At 31.6% G+C, this 21,233-nt stretch overlaps 1 protein-coding gene across 1 annotated transcript; it reads right to left on the reverse strand.

Moving 5' to 3' along the window:
• Positions 1–10,832: 10,832 nt before the first annotated feature.
• LOC146908546 (homeobox-leucine zipper protein ANTHOCYANINLESS 2-like) lies at positions 10,833–18,237 on the reverse strand. The gene is made up of 9 exons (XM_085729851.1): positions 17,954–18,237; positions 17,618–17,850; positions 17,407–17,524; positions 16,498–17,160; positions 15,935–16,036; positions 15,577–15,792; positions 13,407–13,581; positions 12,880–13,247; positions 10,833–11,801 (listed from the first exon to the last, which is right to left on the reverse strand). Exons 1-9 carry the CDS (start codon positions 18,041–18,043, stop codon positions 11,430–11,432), a joined length of 2,337 nt encoding a protein of 778 aa, XP_085585977.1. The 5' UTR covers positions 18,044–18,237; the 3' UTR covers positions 10,833–11,429.
• Positions 18,238–21,233: the final 2,996 nt, after the last annotated feature.

Raw genomic sequence — 21,233 nt, forward strand, 5'->3', positions numbered from 1 at the left:
ATTCTAATTTCTAATTGGGGAAAATGAAGTCAAATTAATGGTTTCAGAGTGATTAAATGTGGTGATTATAGTATGTTTTGTTTAAAAATTATGCCAAAACCATTTGCCTGTGTAAATGGTTTCTGAGATTTTCACTATGAAACCATTTTCCTGTGGAAATGGTTTCAAAGTGTTAAGTTGGTTCAATTATAGTGTTGTTGTTGTTTGTTTGTTCATGATGTAAATTGATCATGTAGATCTTGTTACTATTGGAAAATTGATCATGTAGATCTTGTTCATGATGTAAGTAGGTTCAATTATAGTGTTGTTGTTGTACTATGTAAACACTTGTGCTGAGGAAATATGGTAAAACCATTGTGCTGAGCAAATGGTTTTGGTCAGTTGTACTCCAAAACCATTGTGCTGAGCAAATGGTTTTGGTCAGTTGTACTCCAAAACAATTGTCTGTAAATTGATCATGTAGATCTTGTTACTATTGGAAAATTGTTCATGTAGATCTTGTTCATGATGTAAGTTGATTCAATTATAGTGTTGTTGTTGTACTTTGTAAGCACTTGTGCTGACCAAATGGTTTTGGTAAACTCTAGAAAATATGCTAAAACCATTGTGCTGAGCAAATGGTTTTGATCAGTTGTACTCCAAAACCATTGGCCTGTGAAAATGGTTTTGGTGAGTAATAAGCTAAATTCATACTCCATCAGTTTTCAATCAAGTAAAATTCAGTTTACTTCAGTTTTATAGCATAAGTTTTATAGAATCAGTTTTCAATTCAATGATCCTTTACTTCAGTTTTATAGCATCAGTTTTGTGTTTTATAGCATCAGTTTACTTCTGAAGTTTTAACAGTAATTTTCAATGATTCAACCATAAGCTTTGTATGTAAAACCATTGGCCTGTGGATATGGTTTTGGTAAGTTATACTCCAAAACCATTGGCCTGTGGATATGATTTTGGTGAGTAATCATCAGTTTTATAGCATTGAGCTAATAAATCACAGATTGAATATTCACATTGAGATAAAAACATCACATATTGAATATTCACATTGAAATAACAACATCACAGGTTGAATGATTCAAATCTGTGATTTTATCTCAGATTGAATGAGTTAAAAATCACAGATTATAGCATCAATTTTCAATTCAATGATCTTTTACTTCAATTTTATAGAATCAGTTTTCGATTCAATGATTCAACAGTAATTTTGTATATTCAACAGTAATTTTCACAGATTGCATCGAATTAATAGAATAACTCGCTGGATAATTACGTCGGAGTGAATAACGTCGGAGAAGGTGAGTAATACGTCGCAGAGAAAGATGAGAATCACGTCGGAGTGAATAATCACGGCTAAGAATCAAGTTGCAGATTCGAGAAACAGTAAGAATAGCGGTGCCGGCGATGGATTTCTGAATCGGAAGAATTAAGATGGAGAAAGCGAGTAAGGGTGAATAACGTCGAATAGAAGGATGAGTAAGGGAAGAATCACGTCGAAGAAGCAAGCGACGCTGAGAATCACGTCGGAATGGCAAGAAACCGGTGAGAAACCGGTGAGAATCTTGATTGCGCCGGCGACGGAATATGGAAACGGTGAAACTCGATCTGGAAAGGGAAGAAACGCTGTAGCAAGCAGAAAGCATAAGATTAAAACACGTGTACAAAATCCGACGGTTATGATATATTTGGGCTGAAGCATCAGATTATAACACCTGTCCTTGATCTAATGGTTCAGATTGGCTTATGCATGGTGTATAAAAATATCCTTATGCATAATAACTTGTGCCGAAGAAATAGGCCCATAATATCGATAACCTTTCATTTTCTTGACTTTATTACCTTCATCAACAACTCAAGTTTTAGGATTTGAGAGATTAATTCTTGTGATCCTCATGTGTATCTTTGTGTGTATGTACATGCATGCATTCATGAGTCACAAGTAATTAGATAGATAGGGAAAGGAGAAAGAGTCAATCATGGAAATTAACTATGTTGGAAAAAATCAGACATGAAATTATTTCATTATAGTAAATCATAAAGAAATATCATCACAAATATACATAACTCTAAATAACATAGAATAAAGAACTCAAAGCTTATCTATTTTGACCAAGTATTTTGCAATTACTGTTATCCACTAGAAGTATTTTGCAACAAGAATTTTTACAATATCAATCGATCATAACTTCATATAATATAAACCTTTGACTTCTATTACAATTACTGTTCAAATCTCACACACGGCTGATTGTAGTGGATAATGTACATTTTTTTTTATGTGTATGACAATTAAACTCTAAAAAAGATGCATAAGGCCAACATTTTGACGTGAATACTCAATGGCTGATTTGGTACTTTGTGTTGTAAATTCAAAAGTGGGTCCTTCACTTTCAATAAATGAATAACAAAAATACAAATTTGGATGGCTACTCGTTTGGGGGTTCAACTTTTTTCTCTACTATTCACATTGAATCCAAATTTTACCATTTCTTTTTGGATACTTACATATATCTGTACAATTAATACTTTTTTTCTCTTCAATATTTGATTCATGAATGGATTATAGAATGTGATGGGTCTAAAGTCCAAAAAGCATATCTTTAGGCTTTTGTTGGAAGGGGATCCACACAACGGTACGACGTAATTGAGACTCCAGTCGAACAAAGGAACATGAACTCTAAGGCTTTGTTTGGGAGTTTGGAGGGGAAAGGAGGGGAGGACTTTGGGGGTTGGAAATATATAGAAAAATGGACAAAAAAATTCACATTTTTTGAAAGAACAGTTTTTTAGAGAATGATAAACTAATACTTATAATTAATATACTTTTAATTTTAAGAATATTATAACAACATAGATTGGATTTGAAAAATTCATATAAACCCTTCATAACCCTCAAAACCCTCCCTCAATACAATTTTTGAGTTCCCCCAAATGAGGGGGATTTTTTATTATGAGTAAAAAATTAATCTCCAAAGCCCTCTCCTCCCAATGTCTTCTATTTCTTCCACTTGCTCCTTCCTTTTTTCCAAAACCCTCCCCTCCCCTCCTCCTCCAAACTCCTAAACAAAACCTAAAGAAATCACACATTCACACAATCACACCTCTAACAATCAAGAGCAACTTGCCACTGTAATAATATATAACAAAAAGAGAACAATATTGAGACATCATCTATAACTTTTAGACATTTACAGAATTTGAGAACTTTTGAAGCATAAACTCTATTTATCAATAACATTTTGAGATTGAATAAAATTTCTAATATCTTCTCAAAACATGGTAGATTTTCTACATCTACTCATATTTCTCTAACTCTCTCTTATTATCAAACTTTTTTTTTTAAGAAACTAAATTAACCCACCTAAATTGACATCGGATAGAGTCGAACATGAGACATCGAGGAGGAGCACACTCCAAGCTCTCTTATTATCAAACTTAAATAGCTTTTGACAACAAAAAGATGCGATCATGATCAATAATTGAAGAGAGTCGAACCTGAGACCTCGAGGAGAAGCATACTCCAAGCTATCTTATTATCAAGGGTTAATATGTCTTTACCCCCCTGTAATATAGGCGAGTTCCGGTTTTCCCCCCTGTAAAAAAGATTCTTTCGATTCCAACCCTGTAATATAAAGATTCCGTCGAAAACCCCCCTGAGCACATTTGAGACCCCCCAGCTGATGACGTGGCATGACGTGGCACGCTGAGTCACCCTTTTCTGCTGACGTGGCGTGCTGACTGTATAATTAATTTTATTTTTTATTTTTTTATAGGGTACACGTGGCATTTGTCATTTTTTATGTCTTTACCCCCTGTAATTTAGGTGAGTTCTAGTTTTCCTCCCTGTAAAAATTTTTAAAATAAAAAATAAAATCTGGAAAATTTAAAAAAATAATTATTATTTAAAAAAATGCTGGAAAATTATTAAAAATTGAAAATAATGCAAAAAATACAAAAAAAAATTTAAAAATTTAAAATCTGGAAAAAAAATTCGCATGACATGTGTGTATATACATACCACATCATTAAATCATTTTAATAATAAAACTTAGAAACTGAAAATCTTTTAAAAATAACAAAAAATCAGATTATTTTTTAAGAAAAATAAAAGTTTGATTTTTTTTAAAATTTTAAAAATAACAAAAAATCAGATTATTTTTTTCAAAAAATAAAATAAAAAAGCAGAAAAGACATTAAGATTTTTATCAAAATTTAAAAAATTGGAAAAAATTTCGGATTTTTTTTGAAATTTAGAAGATATTTAAAAATACTGAAATTTAGTTTTCAAAATAAAAAGTTTAGATTTTTTTGCGAAATAAAAAAACTGGAAAATATTTAAAATTTTAAAAATCTGGATATATATTTTTTAAAAATCCAATTACAACATGAAAATCAAATTTTAAAAATCATATAATCTGAAGAAAAAAATTGATTTTAGTTTAATTAAAAATTCTAAGAAGCTTGAATTACATAGGAATATTTTTGTAAAAAGAATTATTAATGCGTGTAAAATTTTAAAAATTACACTCAGGTTCATCGAGCTCGAAAGAGCTTTATGCTTGCTGCTTGAGCAGGGAGTTGTTGACACTTGGGTTTGTTATTGTGTTGGCAGTCAATCCATTCGCTAAAATTAAATCCTAAATGTTTTTCACAAATGTTCACTGTTCATATTTTTTTTGTAATCTGGTTTCGTCTCCGTACGTGCGTTCGCTGATTTATAACGATGTATGCCCGTTTTGGGTTTTACTTGGGTTAGGTTTTATGTTCCCCCAGTCTCTGTATCTCTCTCTTTTTTTTAATGTATTTTTCTTTTTGCTTAAATTTTTTTTTAAAAAAGCGTCTAATTTAAGAGACATTAAAATTTAAAAAGTGAGTACCTCAAGTTGCTCTTCCAATGTCTTTTGAACTTCGCAAAAAAATCTAAACTTTTTTATTTTGAAAATTAAATTCCAGTATTTTTAAATATCTTCTAAATTTAAAAAAAAAATCCGAACTTTTTTATAATTTTTAAAATTTCGAAAAAAAATATATTTTTTCATTTTTATTAATTTTTTTGGAATTTTTTCATTATTTTCAATTTTTATTAATTTTCCAGAATTTTTTTTTAAAAAAATAATTATTTTTTAAAATTTTTAAAATTTTCCAGATTTTATTTTTTATTTTTTAAATTTTTACAGGGGGAAAACTGGAACTCGCCTAAATTACAGGGGGGTAAAGACATAAAAAAAGGACAAATGCCACGTGTACCCTATAAAAAAATAAAAAATAAAATTAATTATACAGTCAGCACGCCACGTCATCAGCTGGGGGGTCTCAAATGTGCTCAGAGGGGTTTTCGACGGAATCTTTATATTACAGGGTTGGAATCGAAAGAATCTTTTTTACAGGGGGAAAACCGGAACTCGCCTATATTACAGGGTGGTAAAGACATATTAACCCTATTATCAAACTTAACCAGCTTTTGATAACAATTGATCAATAATTGAAATGTTTTGATAAACAAAGAAGAAATTGAACTTCGTTATCATCTAATAATTCATGATTATGATCATTATTGAAATATTTCACCGCCCACTTTTTCTCAAAGTTAACTGTTGTTTTTTCACCAACAATTACATCCTGACGACTTCCGTTTCCTTGACCTTCCAAATTCCAATTTGTTTGTCTAAATTAATGTTACTTGTAGGATGACAAACAAACTCTCTTTTATAAATATCCGATGAATTATCCTCTGATTGATTCTTTATTTATAAACATAATGACGTCTAATTCAAAAACTATTTTTTCGTGCAAACATACGGTAAAAGTTTTAAGCCACATCATCACGGTTAAATACCCTCCCTTCATAAATAACCCAATCATGTTATGGCTCTTAAAACGTTAGTAAATCTATTATTTCCTCATCTTCATATACTAAATTATTATCTTTAAGAAGGTCCAAGGACCAATCAATGACCTCATTTCTTCCCTTAGCGGACATAATCATCTCAGTTCAAATCTGAATAATAGTATTTAATTAAACAAATAATTATTGACAAGAACAATTATAAATTACTGAAAAAAGAGAAGCAATAATATGAACTTTTTGAATCAAATGGAAAGGGAGAAAACCAAATAACATAGCAACTGATACATGCAAAAGATTGAATTTAGGGTTAAATAAATGATACTAGCTAGCCCCCCAAGTCAATCCAAGCATGAAGATTAGAGGCAAGATCTTTCATGAAGAGCAGTAGAAATCGGACAAACCACAAACTAAGCACACAAAGATCCACCACGGACAACCCCGCAAAACACTTCCACGAGGAGAATTTTATTCTATCCATTGGTTGTTCAGCAGTCACCGACTTATCAGAGAAAGCAAGCTTATTTCTTCGTAGATTTTAGGGTTAATTATGTTTTTGGTCCCTACAAAATTGCGACCTTGTAAGTTTAGTCCTTACTTAATTTTAATAGCATTTTTAGTCCCTACAAAAAAAAATTTACTTATAATTTCAGTCCTTGCTGAAATAAATTTTGTTTAATTATCCTTAAACTCTTAAATTTTTTAACGATTCTTTTTATACAAGTTTAGAACACTATGAAAGGTTCATTTACTAAAATCTATAATTTTTTAACATGAAATAAATTAAATATGAATTTTTTAAAACGACAAAAGTTTAAGATATAAGTAACAAAAATATGGACGTAGAAATCAAATTTTTGCGATATTTTTTTCGGAGGACCTTTTAATAACGTTCTTAACACGCCTGTAAAAAATTGTTGAAAAACTTAAGAGTTTAAGCATAAATTAAACAAATTTGGATTGAGTAAGGACTAATATTGAGTGTAGAAATTTTTTGTAGGGACTAAAAATGCTATTAAAATTAAGTAAGGACTAAACTTACAAGGTCGCAATTTTGTAGGGACCAAAAACATAATTAACCCTAGATTTTATTTATCCTTATTTATTAATTTTGTTACGTCTGCAGCAATTTAACCTAATTTTTTTTCCCGCTCGTTTGCTTTATTAGGTTTGCAATTATTTAACCTAACAAATTCCATCTATAAAAAATGCATTGCACACCAATTTCATTCCTATTCGCTTGCCTTTTTTTGTTGAAGAAAATATTTTCTACCATATCAATGATATTACGGGTTAAAGATTATTTATTGAACTATTAATTGGTGTTTGTAATTTTTTTTTCTTCTGATTCTTGCACAGCTTCTTCTTGGATTAGTATTTTTTTTTTTTTAGATTTGCTTTTAGAAAGTAAAAAAAAAAAAACTGGTTACATGTTTTGGTACGTTGGAATAGGAGGTTTTATACTTTCACATTATTTGATGGTGATCCTTCGCAAGAAGCTATTTTGAATATGAAGTGTAATTGTCATATAAAATAGGAGTAGGACATCTGCTTGTTGAAGCATTGGTCACTTTCCCAGTTAGAAAATAATTTTATAATCTTCCAAAGTTGAAACTATTCAAAATATATAGTACGTACTTATAACTAGTAATTAAGTAAACCAGATGGGGCATCGATTCAGCGTTTCATCCGGATCGACACATAAAAATAAATTAAATCACTGATGTTTTCAATTGTATATGAAATTTATGCAATTGAGATGCTCATACAAAACAATTCTACGAGTATTTATTTCTAAATGTTAAAAGAGTCTCACACCGGATAAAATATAACATGAACATGTGTTTATAAGTGTGGACAATCATCACTTCATAAAGCCCGTTTTGTGATTGTGTTAGACTCAACATGATTCCTAAGATGATATAAGAGCTTTCTTTAAGAAATCCGTGGGTCATCTACTATCAGGTTTCTGCTATTGGGTCATCCACCATTTATGTCTACGAACCAAAGCCTAATGTTGGTCGTGAGAGAGGTGTGTTAAAGAGTCACACGTCAGACAAAATATGGTTTGGACATGTGTTTATAAGTGGAGGCTATATTCTATTATATCTTTCTCAATACCTATATCTTTCTCAATACATAAAATTGCTAGTTCTTTCAACCTTTATTGTGACATTATCAATCCCATACATAAAATGGCTTAAAGCTTCCAATCACTCTCTCCATCATGTGGCTGCTATTTTGAGAAGTGGATAATTTGCAACAAAAACAATATACTTTATCTACATGTTTAAAGTAAGCTAACCATTTTCTTTCGAAATTCTCCCCATTACTCAAGTTTATGGAAAAAATAAGAATACGAAAAATGCTTAGAAAGTCTGTCTATAAAAAATGTGATATTCAAATCTCTAATAAGTCATTTTTCAATTAAAATGTCTTTGGTTTTAAGATCAAGATTACCTCAATTTTTAGGATCATAGATATCTACAGGAGGGATGAAGTGGTTATCGATACCTACGTCAATATTTGACGCATCAAGAACATTGTCATTGTTGGAATTGTCATCATTCAAATTTTCATTAGGTTTTTCAAGCTTATCTTCTACAACCAATCTATCACAATTCGAAGAATATTCTACTATTTTAAAAACAATTTTTTTGTTACCATCATATTGGTATGAAGTTACTACTGTCGTTTAACAGTGACTAATCTTCGTAGGGAACTTGTGGGGCACATAAGGCGGGTTCTCCCCTCCTAATCGAATTTTTTTCATACGCATGAGTCAGTAATCGAACCCTTGACCATCAAATTGTGTATTATTTTTTTGTTTTTGCTTGTTCTAAGAGTTTAGCTGCAAAACTCACACACACACACAATCTGTAGAGAAATGAAAAATTGTGGATTCGAACCTGCATCTCAACATATGAGATGTTGATTCAATATTTTTCTATCTAAATTGTATTTACATGAGAAATATTGATGTATCTATCAATACCATAAATGAAAAGTGAATTCTCAAAAAATAGAATAAAAGTGATATATATATATATATATATATATATATATATATATATATATATATATATATGGTTATGATAGAAGACACCTTTTATGAAGGTGTCTTTTATCAAGTTACTCTATGAGCATTTGCGAAAAGACACAAACTTACTTTTATGAAGGTGTTTTTTAGCAAAGTTATAACTAAAAAGTGAAAATCACACCTTAAGGTGTGACTTGATAAAAGACACCACCAAAGGGTGGCTTGTAACATAACCCATATATATATATATATATATATATATATATATATATATATGGGGTTTGCCAGAATAGACCAACTCATTTTTATGAAGGTCTATTTTAGCAAGGTGCATCTTTTACTTTATATATATATATATATATGGGGTTTGCCAGAATAGACCAACTCATTTTTATGAAGGTCTATTTTAGCAAGGTACATCTTTTACTTTAGACAAAAATACTCTTATGTTATTTTTTTGAAAAAGAATAAACTAAAGGATACAATTGTAATTGATGATTAAACATTTATTTTTATTTCTGAATTTAATTTTTTTGGGTCCCACTTATCCTCCTTGTTAGCACATGTGACATGTCTATTCACGTTTCTTCTTCTTCTCAATTCAACCTGTAACACTTTTTTTCCTCCAACTAAAAAGAAATGAGATCTAATTTGGGACTATAAGCTTCATGCTGAAATAAGAAAAGAGAAAGTGGTGGAATGGATGTCTGGTACAGAGAGAAAGAAGAGAGGTTCTGAGAGAGAAAAATTAGAGGAAATCTACAAGTGAAAAAAACAAGAGAGAGAGAGAGAGAGAGAGAGAGAGAGAGAGAGATTGATGGCCGGACTGTGCAGAACTGAAGATAGAGAGAAACGAACACGAGAGGGAAAAGAAACAGAGGAGAGGGTCGCGTGCGGTGGTCCATGTTGATGAGCACGGCGACGCTGGGGTGGCAGAATTGTTCACGGCGATGGCTGTGGAAAGTTGCTAAAAATTGCTAACAAAGAGGATAAGTGGGACCCAAAAATAATAAATTCAGAAATAATAATAAATAGGGTTAATTATGTTTCTAGTCCCTGTAAAACAACGACCTTGTAAGTTTAGTCCTTACTTAATTTTAATAGCATTTTTAGTCCCTAATTTTGTTTTTCTGCACTGAGTATTAGTCCCTACTCAATTCAAATTTGTTTAATTTATGCTTAAACTCTTAAATTTTTGAACAATTTTTTACAGACATGTTTAGAACATTACTAAAAGATCCTCCGCAAAAAATTATCGCAAAATTTGATTTCTACATCCAGATTTTATTACTTTTTATCTTTAACTTTTGTCGTTTTAAAAAATTCATATTTAATTCATTTCATGTCAGAAAATTCTAAATTTTAGTAAACGAACCTTTCATAGTGTTTTAATCTTGTCTCAAAAAAATCGTTCAAAAATTTAAGAGTTTAAGGATAATTAATCAAACTCTGTTTTAGCAGGGACTAAAATTATAAGTAAATTTTTTTTATAGGGACTAAAAATGCTATTAAAATTAAGTAGGGACTAAACTTACAAGGTCGCTATTTTATAGGGACTAGAAACATAATTAACCCTAATAAATATTTAATCATCAATTACAATTGTATCCTTTAGTTTGTTCTTTAAAAAAAAAAACATAAGGGTCTTTTTGTCTAAAGTAAAATGTGCACCTTGCTAAAGTAGTGTGGGAAGTATCAATTATATCTTCTTTTTTTTTTTTGAAGGATAGTATCAATTATATCATACACTTGAAAAAAAAATACAATTAATATCACTTAAAACTTAAATTGACAATTTTTTGGGACTAATATCGTTTCTAAAATAGGTAAAATAAATAAATTTGGAGGATAAATAGGAAAGTTGTAGTAGAGAAAAGGGGGTAAAATTTAAGAATAACATTTAAACACAAATTAAGAAAAGTAAAAACAATAAACCAATGGCAAAAAAAATAAATTCACATCTCCTCACATTCAACAAACTAGATTCAATTCTTACAAACTAGTAATACAAACTAGAGAAACAACTTTGTTCTTGCATGTTTTCTGCTAGTATAATGGGTCGACCCGAGTCAATACCCGAACCACCACCCTTTCCTTTGTGTTAAAGATCCGAACCCAACCAAGTCTTGGATACTCACCACCATTCAAGGAGTTTTTTCACGCGCGGTTCGTTCTTGACTCCACACCCTCATGTCCTTCTCACGCGCCACTTTCAATCTCTCAAATTGAATAATATACTAATTAAAATATTAGTAATAGAACTACTTATCACGTTTATAGTTATTGAGGTGAAACTCAAGTAAGATATATATCAATTTGAAAATAGATTTCACAAACTAAATTTCACCTCATAACTACGAAACTGAATTCCCTACCATCAACATTTCCTGCAGTCGTGATAATGGTGGTTGTATGATCTTGATCGAACAATCACAGCCATGTGACTGCAGATATTTGCTAGTTGCGACATATCATTTAAGAAAAACTTGTTACAAAATACAAACAACTCAAAGTGGAGTCAAATGAGAGTTGATGTGTCATGTGACATTAACTCTCACATTGAAGTGCTACTTTTATCTTTTGAATGGTACATGAAATGAGATTGTTCACCGTTTCCACTGATTCCACCGTGAGCTTTGCCGTCGGTAGACTGTTCACAAGTATCTGGAATGCTACCGTCAAAAGTGATCCACTCGCTCTCCGCTGCGACGCATCGTCGTGATTACCACTCTCGTCGCTATGTCCATCTGGTAACACCGCGAAACCCGACGGAAGAAGCGCAACATAAGCTGAATCGCCACCGTTCATTACTACATGCATTGCAGGAATATCTACAGGAGCGTACACAACAAGCGACCCCGATGCGTCTGTGCTTGTTTCTTGTAGAATTAACATGCTACTTTGACTTGAATTAACGGCCTACAACAAGAATTAAAAAAAACAACGTTAAAAAAATGAAAAATTATTTGATTTTCAGAGTTTTGTTGGATACATATACTTATAACTAAAATTAATTCAAAATTTAAATTTAATTTGAAAGAATTAAATATTAGATGATAATATGACATTAAATAATTTATTGAATGATAAAATAAATATCCAACAAAATTTCATGATATAAGAATGCTTTTTGAAATTAATATTTATATTTTATGTGTTGTCTTTTTCGTTAAGTTTTAGGGTTGGATAGTAGTCAATAAGTCAAACCTTGGTACCACATTTTTTGTTTTCTTTTTCTAAACATCAAAATTTAGGTTAAAAGAATGAGGTCAGAACTCAAAAGTTTAGAAAAATAGGAAGTTGACAAAAGTTTCAGATTTTGACTTTTTGGAAAAATTTGCTGAAACAAACGCTGCCCTATTTCTGTTACAAATTGTCTTGATAGATGCTTCCAAATATTTTCAACCCTGTCCTTCTCAATTTCACCTTTTCATCCAATGACTACACGACAAAACAAGATTCACGTTTCTTCTTCTCTTGAAAACGTTATCGCCATACAACAATCAAATCAAAAATAGTAAAACGTACACCATTCATTTCTAAATCTCAACCTCTAAAAAAAAAACTTCTAAATTACAACTTTCTATTTTATGTACACGGATACAAATAACCTTAGTGCAATGAAAAATAAAACCAAAATGGCGTAATTGAATCATATTTCACTACCAAAAAAAAGTGTCTGGCAATAATATGATTTTATAAAATATTTACATAAAATTTATAGATATGAAAAATTATATTTATACAACTTTTAAGTTTTTTGTCTCTAAATATTTGTGGTTAATACAATTTTTTTAGTAATATATGGTAATTAAATTCTAAATAAAATTGGTCTTTTTTTAATCGTCTAATCATGTCTACCATTTTTAAAAATACTTAATTATGTCATTAATGTGGAAAATAAAGACAAAAAACACTAAACGAATTCTAAAATCTAATTTTAAACTCAAAATATGATAAAAAAAAATGGCATTTAAGATGGAAGAGATATTCATACACTAGCTCGTAGGAGGGAGACACAGTTGCCATGGTCATGTCCTTTGGCAATGTGAGCCATCTCTTGCATTGGACCACCATTGGAAAGTATGTCCCATTCACTTCTAAGCTTCTCGTTGCGAAGGAAATCAAAGACTTTTTGTGGTGAAGCGGGTAGCCAAACTGAGGTTGCAGCACTAAGCACAATCCCTGGTGGCTCACCCGGATCATCCACACTCTTCCTTGTCATTACCCTAACATCCTCGCCCACATTCCCTGCATTCAATTTGTTCCATTTGTGCACCGTCGATGCACAAACTCCGGCACAAAAGTTGTTTGTCATTCGGTGCGCTAATTTTAGCATGCTACGTCTTCCTCCCGCACTTATTGCTACACATAGGAACATAACACCGTGGGTTATTGTGGAGAAATGCATTTTGTTAAATGTGTGTGTAAATATGGTGTTTGAATCCTCTATACAACTGCAACATCATAATGCAGTTGTACGTTGAGGATCCAAGTCGTATGTGTGTATGGATGGATATATACCTGAGTGTTCTCTAGAGGGGAGTGATGCTGACATTAAGATTGCTAGACATTCACATTGGCGTTGTAGGGTTGCAACCCAACGTTGTGCGCCAAAACCCATGCCAAAGCTTAGCAAGGGTCTATAAAGCTGGTGAACTTGGCTTTCTTCATATTCTGCATGCTCCACCCATGTCACCTGCATATCATATGTTCATGTAAATCAACCACTTTATTGGTTATACGATTACCATGCTCATTTTCCTACCATATTCATGAAATTCCAACTTTGAAAAGTTTATTGTAAACATAAAAAAAAAAAAAAATTATCTACAACAGCTGCACCACAACATAGTTGTTAGCTTTCCTTCAAAAAAAAAAAAGTTGTTAGCTATTAGATCTAAATGTAAGTAATTATTGTTGAATCACAATTAGAACTAATGATTAAGCTTTAATAATAGTCGATCGAGTTACTAAATTTTCCTGAAATTAGTAGTTACGTTTGAAATCACGATGTGTTTCACAAAATTACGGTGACATGGTCATTTTATTAAAGCCCATATATACTATAATTTGGCAAAATCACGAGTATTCGTGGTAATTTTATCGTTCTCACTATGTATTTAAGCTGTCATCATTCACACATGTTGAACAGGAATGAAGGAAGCTGCTGATTGATTATGATCATGATTCATGGACCATGATGTACAAGTATGAACAGAAAATCTTGGAGAAAGCCTGGCAAGTTGACTCAACGACAGACCAAGGTATCTACCTTATGGAGATCGAGCAAGTACATACATAAAATAATGGTACTACTAGATAAAGTCATCATCCGGGATTTTAGAGAAGCTACGTGCAATATAAAATTAGGTTCATCGAGATTTGCTATATTTTGCAGTGTGGTGGCAAAAAGACAAAATATTCAGTCTATTATCTTGACTCAAAGGGTCCACCTTGAATATAGTATATAACAGACCTATATGTTTTTATAGGGTTTAAAACCAGGTTACACACAATTTCATGAATTAAAATAATATTCTTATAGGGAACAACCTGCATGAGAGATTGGAATAGAAACATCATATGATTTTTTTTAATAGAATGTGATAAAGTTAAAAAAACAACAAATTAATTACTTAAAAGGGATTGTAATTAATGTGTTCATGCAGCTACCAAAATTTAAGTGATGGAGACTTCCATGATTAAATTAATGGATTCACCTAGATTTCACCTACATTGATGTGTTCATCACTCAAATAATTTTTGTGATAGACACAAGAGAGGAAGCATCCTAGCCCAGGTTGCATATTTGAGAGACTAATTATAAAAGAGTAATGTTAACCGGTGCTCCCGGATCATTGATTAAGAAATCAAATGTATTAAGTATTACATTGAAACTTTTGTTTTTAACTCTTATAAAACATAAAAAGTGTTATTTTCATTTTAAAACTTCATTTTCTTAGTTTCCTTAACCAGTGTCCGAAGAACACCGGTTAACATGACCCATTATAAAATTAATAACATGGGAACCATCACTGAGAGAGTGGTTCTATAGTGAATACTCACTAAACAAGCTGAAATATTACTTTGAACCATGAGCTTTCTAAGTTGCTTGGGAAAGCAAAAGCTCCATGATTCCTTAGCTTTGTGTTTTCCCCCTCCCCAACTTTAAAATATTGCTCAATTCAGCTACCATGTTTCAATTACTTGTACACCAACTTGAAATAAATAAATAAATAAATGTGATGAAAAAAAAAACAGTTGAGATAGTAGTACGGTTTACTATAGGTGTCCTTTACATAGATTACAAAAATTATTAGGATACAACTTTTGACAGATTGTGAATCCTTTATTACTTTTTGGAATTTGGGAAGGTAAAAATGCAGTAAATTGAAATATAAAATAAAATGATTCACACTACTAGAAAAAATTGAAAAAACAACATAAATTAGAGATGAAAAATACAAAATTGGTTTCTAAAAATTATGTCCCTAACATGTAAACCAATGTTAGAAGCTAATTTTGCATTTTTGTGTTACTAACTTTACGTCATTATTTAAATTTTCGTCGCTATTTCAATTTTAATTTGTATAAACTAATAATGTAAATTTTTTATATACATCTATTGGCATCGCATCATGTATTTTATAAAAGGGTTTTGCTAACGAGTTTTTTTTTTTTTTTTAATTACCTTAGAGTAACCATTTGGCATATCTTGAACCACACAACCAGAAGGAAGCCTCCTACAGTTAAGAAAAGTGGGTGCACCAGCTGAAGCTTCTCTGATGGTATCTATGGACACATCAACCACTGCCCATACCCCTTCTGCATGCTGCTTGCAAAACCTTAGAAAACTCACCTCACGAACAGGAACCAATGGAGAAAGTACTTGAAGTTCAGCTTGCATCTGTAAACAAATAAATTTCATAAGCTAAAACAAAAATATATAGAAGTATTTTTAAAGTGATGAAAATAAAAGGTAACTAAAACATTATAGTATTAATGGAAAAATTTCTGTTTATGTACTATATAATTTATAATTTATATACCAGTTGTAGAGCACCATTTCTGGTTCCATTTATTCCACTAGATATCACTTCAGTTGTGGAGCTTCTTGCAATCACACAAGGGAACATCTCTGACCATCGATTCTGTTATACAACAGAAACAAAATCAGTTTCAAGTACAACAATTTAATATATATTATTATTAATAAATCACCACTAAAAAATTATATTTGCAACATAAATTTATTAAGACAAAATATAAAATTTGTCTATGATAATTTTATCATCATACAAATTGCTTTCTAGTTTCTAAAATATTTTGTAGTAGTAAACTAGTAGTAAAAAATAGCTTGATTACTAACCTCCATGACATAGTTCAAATTAAACATGAGATAATTGTAAATATTGGAGTAGTCATTAGTGTTACAGGTATTAATAATAATTTTCATTTCTTCAATTTTTTCTTAATGAATTCTAGTATAGTACTAAATATATTCATCCAAGTAAAATGAAAAAAATAAATAAATCATCCTAAGCCAAGAATGATTGAAAGGCTAAGAAGAGAAGTTGGAGAAAATTGAATGAAGTAGTTGAAAAAGGCTTACTGAATCCATTAAAGTTTCAACAAGAGCCAAGCTGTTTATGATAACAACACCACTTTCTCTAGAAGCCTCAGAAACAAAACCATTTGGTTTTAAACCAATACAAGGAGTACTAATAATCCTTGTATATTCCTCATGATTAAAAATTTCTTTTCCACTTTCAACACTTCTAATCCAAAGAGGCTCATTAGTTTGTGCCATCTTCACTAACTCATCCATTGCAGCCAAAGCAAGTTCAAGAAACATAGACCTCTCCATTGATCTATCAAAACCATTACTATTAGTATTTGTTACCATATTTGTTCCTCTTGTAATTGAAGGTGGTGACATTGACACCATGCCAAAATCTTGACCTAAAGGCATTGTTGAAGGCAAAGTATTGTTCAAACCATTAAAACCAATTTCTAAACTCGAGTTTGGTAACGACGTAATTGGACGGCCTAGAAACTTGCCGGCAAGTGTACAAACTCGGTCTAATTCATCTTTTAATCTTGCATTCTCAATTCTTAGATGTTGTTCTTCAAGTGAAATTTCACTAATAATTGCTGGTCCTCCACAATTTGAACACATTGGATTCCTCATTGCTTCTCTTATTGACATGTTCTCAGCTCTTAATTTATCATTTGCTTGCCTAAGTAGTGAATTCTCGTGACGTTCCAATTGAGTCTGATATAATCAACAAAAAATAAAATTAGCGACAAAATTAGAAAAAGTTGAAATAACGACAAAAATTAGAGACGAAAAAAATAAAATTAGAGACCGGTTTTTACCATTTTTTGTTTCTAAATTTATGTTGCTATTTCAACTTTTTTTTTCTTCTTCTAGGAGCCGTATGAAAATATTGAACTCCAAAAGAAAAAGATACTATTCCATGTGAATACAAAGACTTTTGGAAAGTGTTTTTTTGGTTACCTTCATTTGTGTTCTTCTATTTTGGAACCAAAACTTGACTTGTCTTGTTTCCAAACAAAGCCTTTTGCTAAGTTCAAGTCTTTGTTTTTCATCAGGGTGAGGACACTCTTTAAACATCCTACAAAATATAAAAGACAAAAACCAAACAATTATTTTTTATAAACTTCATAAAAAAGATGAACTTTTTTATGAAGGAAATTATGATACATACGATTCAAGTTCTTGAATTTGTTGAGGAGTGTGTCGGTGATAACGTTTTTTTCTTGGTGGATTGTCGGCAGCATCAAAATCATCACCAGAAATACCATCCATGTTATCACTACCAGATCTGCAGCTTTCATGTTCTTCTTCTTCTCTATTCCTTCTCAAACCATTATTTGTTTGATGGAAATTTTCTGCCATTAATCTCTTCATATCACCACCTTGTGCTTCTATATTTGTTTGCTGTAATAATATTCAATATTTCCCAAACAAGAAGAACATAAAAAATTGTTTGAAGTAAAAATATAAAATCATATTATAGTATGAAAAGAAAATAATCTCTTACAAGTGCTAAAGATAAACCAGATGAGTTGAACATGGATTTAACCAAAGTAGGAGTTGATAAACGAGGTTGTGAGATTGCACTAGAAGGCATTATTCTACTTATTGTCACCAAAACTCATCAAAGTAGAAATTTTTTGCTTTTAATCAAGCACCATAAAAGGTTCTTCATACATAAGTAGGGTGTTATTGTTACTAGTGATTCAGCTTTGTGAGTGTTCTTATTTTTTTGTATTGATTCTTCTAGCTTATCCTAGAATTTCCAAACTAAAGGGTTTCTTAAGAAATGAATTGGATTGTTTAGAATCAGCCTTATATACTTGGGTGTACGATAAAAAACAAACCTTTTTGAAGCCAAGACAGAAAAGAAGAGAGAGAAAAGGATAAGATAAATAAAAAAAAAATTACTACGATTTATGTGAGAAAAAAATAAAGAAAAAACTCTTAATTATGAAATGTTTGAGTAATTAAGAAACTTAATAGTAAAAAACTCTTAATTACGAAATGTTTGAGTAAATTATGAAATTCTTAATTACTATGGTAATTAATAAACTTAGTTACTGATGTTGTAGTACAAGAGAGTGATTGTAAAATGAAAAAAGATAAGGAAAATGATATTTCTCCCAAGAAATAATATCCCGAGAACATCACGACCTTGCATTTCTCCACCTTATTATTATATTGGCAGCTACCCATGTATTGTGTAAAAGGCCTTTATCCGACGGTTCCAAACTATTCGTGATAACTTCTTTGATGTTTTCTTTCCCACTAAATAGCACCGCTCAAAAGATAAATAAACACACAATTTGACACCAACATTGTATTTTGCGTGGTTGGTTGAATTTTTTTTAATCCTTTCCCTCCGGATGCATACACAGAAAAGGGATGTGTTGCATGGTCCACCTGATGCATGCACCGTCGAGCATAGTTGTCGCTTTCTATGTTCCAATAACACAACTCTCATAAAATACAATGGTAATTTGCTTTTGTTACAATTAAAATTAAATGATGAGTTAAATTATTTTTTTTTTGGTGACCGGAGTTTAAACCCCAAACCTTACATGCATTGTCCATAGTAACTGAGTTAAGTTCACAAGTGTTTGAGTTAATATCTTTAGCAAACAAAAGATATAAATTATTTATAAATAAAGGGAATACAAAAGTATTCTAACCGCAAACAAAAGATATAAATTATTTATAAATAAAGGGAATACAAGAGTATTCTAACCTTTCCTAAAAAAAAGTATTCAATCCAATACAAGAAAACATGGAACTAATAAAAATGTTGAATCTTCTTCAAAATAAAAATAAAAATGTTGAATCAAATAAAAAGAGATAACGCAACACAATATTTTTGGGACTCAAATTCTTTACTGTAATGTTTTCACGAGGTTTCACATTGTAGTAGATCTCGACTGTAAATTTAAAAATTAGACGATACAAATGCTAAATTAATTTCAAGTGCTATGTATTGGATGATACTAGAATAGAAGATAACTTGCGCAGCAAGTTATCTAGTTAAACCTAGTTTCAGTTTGTATTCCATATGAGCTAGTTCACCATAGCTATTCTACACTAGCATTTCATGTATATATATGCTTGTACTCTCTAACATTGAATAATGAGAATCATTTTTACTTCATTCATAATATGGTATCACGAGATTCTCTCAAGAGAGAGAAGTTAGTTACGATCCTTTTCTCTTTTCTAACCGTTTCCGCCATGGAAGCTTGAAGTTCAAGCTTCGTTTTTCTCTGATTCTTCATCCTTTTTCGCGTGAATCTTCTTTGTTTCACCGATTATTCTTGTTCTTTGATCTCAATTTCTTATTGAGATTCTCTTTTCTTATTTCACCATTTCTGTGACCTACTTTCTTCGTTGTTCTTCAATCCTCTGTTTTTGGTTCATTTCTGATTGATACACTATGGTTCGTTCTCAACCATCCAATCAAGATACTGAATCTCCTTTCTATGTTCACCCTAGCGAAGGTCCACATTCTGTGGTGATTTCTCCAAAGTTCAATGGTTCCAATTATCTTGCATGGAGTAGATCAATGCAACGTGCTCTTGGCGCGAAGAACAAACTTTCATTCATCAATGGATCCCTTCCTGTTCCTGATGATGATGATCTTAACAAAAACGCTTGGGAAAGGTGTAATCACCTCGTGCAATCTTGGCTCATTGCTTCACTCTCTGATTCAATTGCACAAACAGTTGTCTTTCACAACACTGCTTTTGATGTTTGGCAAGATCTCAAGGAGAGATTTTCCAAGGTTGATCGTATTCGCATTGCAAATCTACGTTCCTCCATTAACAATCTTAAGCAAGGTTCCAAATCTGTGTTGGAATATTTCACTGAATTGAATGCACTATGGGAAGAACTTCATTCTCACCGTCCAATTCCAACTTGTACTTGTCCTCATCAGTGCAGATGTGCTGCTATGAGAGTTAACAAGGAATATAGGATTGAAGATCAGATAATTCAGTTTCTAACTGGTCTCAATGATCAGTTTTCAGTTGTGAAAACTCAAGTGCTTTTACTTGATCATTTACCTTCATTGAACAAGGTATTTTCTCTTGTTGTTCAGGAGGAGAGTAACAATGTATATACTCCTTCTCTTCCTTCTCTAGAAGAAGGTTCTGTCCTTGTGAATGCCTCAGATGCTAGAAGACCTCAAGGGCGTGGAAGGGGATCTTCTAACAAATCTTCTGGTAGATATTGCAGTTTCTGCAACAGATATAATCATACCATTGAGTATTGCTATCTGAAGCATGGTTTTCCTAACAAACCTAATCCACAAGCCAATGTGAATTCTCAAGCTTCTATGAATTCTCAAGCTAATGCATCTTCAGCTGAATCTTCTGATGCAAGCAATGTATCTGGTAGTATTGGTTTGGCTCAGGAGAAGATTGATCAACTTGTGTTGCTTCTTCAGCAAGCAAATTTGGTTTCCTCAGTTTCTAACCCTTCCCTTGGCCCCACTACTAACCACATAAGTGTCTCTCCCAATATCACTTCTGGTTATTCTGCTTCTTCTTCATCTGCAGGTATAACCATTGTTAACTCATGCTCTTCAGTTTCCAATTCTTTTTGGATTCTTGATTCTGGTGCTAATGAACATATATGCACTACTTTATCCTTGTTTACTTCTATACATTCCATTCCACCTGTTTATGTCAATTTACCTAATGGTTCTTCTGTTATTCTTAATCAAGCTGGTACTATTGTTTTCAGCCCTCAGTTTTACTTGACCAATGTGCTTTATTCTCCCACATTCAAACTGA

This window comes from Medicago sativa, chromosome 7 (assembly GCF_051527215.1).
Source record: "Medicago sativa cultivar Bolivia chromosome 7, Bolivia_mono, whole genome shotgun sequence".
Taxonomy (NCBI): Eukaryota; Viridiplantae; Streptophyta; class Magnoliopsida; order Fabales; family Fabaceae; genus Medicago; species Medicago sativa.

Coding starts and splice junctions, on each gene's coding strand:
- LOC146908546 (XM_085729851.1), bottom strand. CDS start 18,043: ATGCCTTCTAGTGCAATCTCACAACCTCGTTTATCAACTCCTACTTTG. Junction 17,161..17,406: donor ATAGAAGAACACAAATGAAG/GTAACCAAAAAA, acceptor TGATTATATCAG/ACTCAATTGGAACGTCACGA. Junction 16,037..16,497: donor TTGAAACTTTAATGGATTCA/GTAAGCCTTTTT, acceptor GTTGTATAACAG/AATCGATGGTCAGAGATGTT.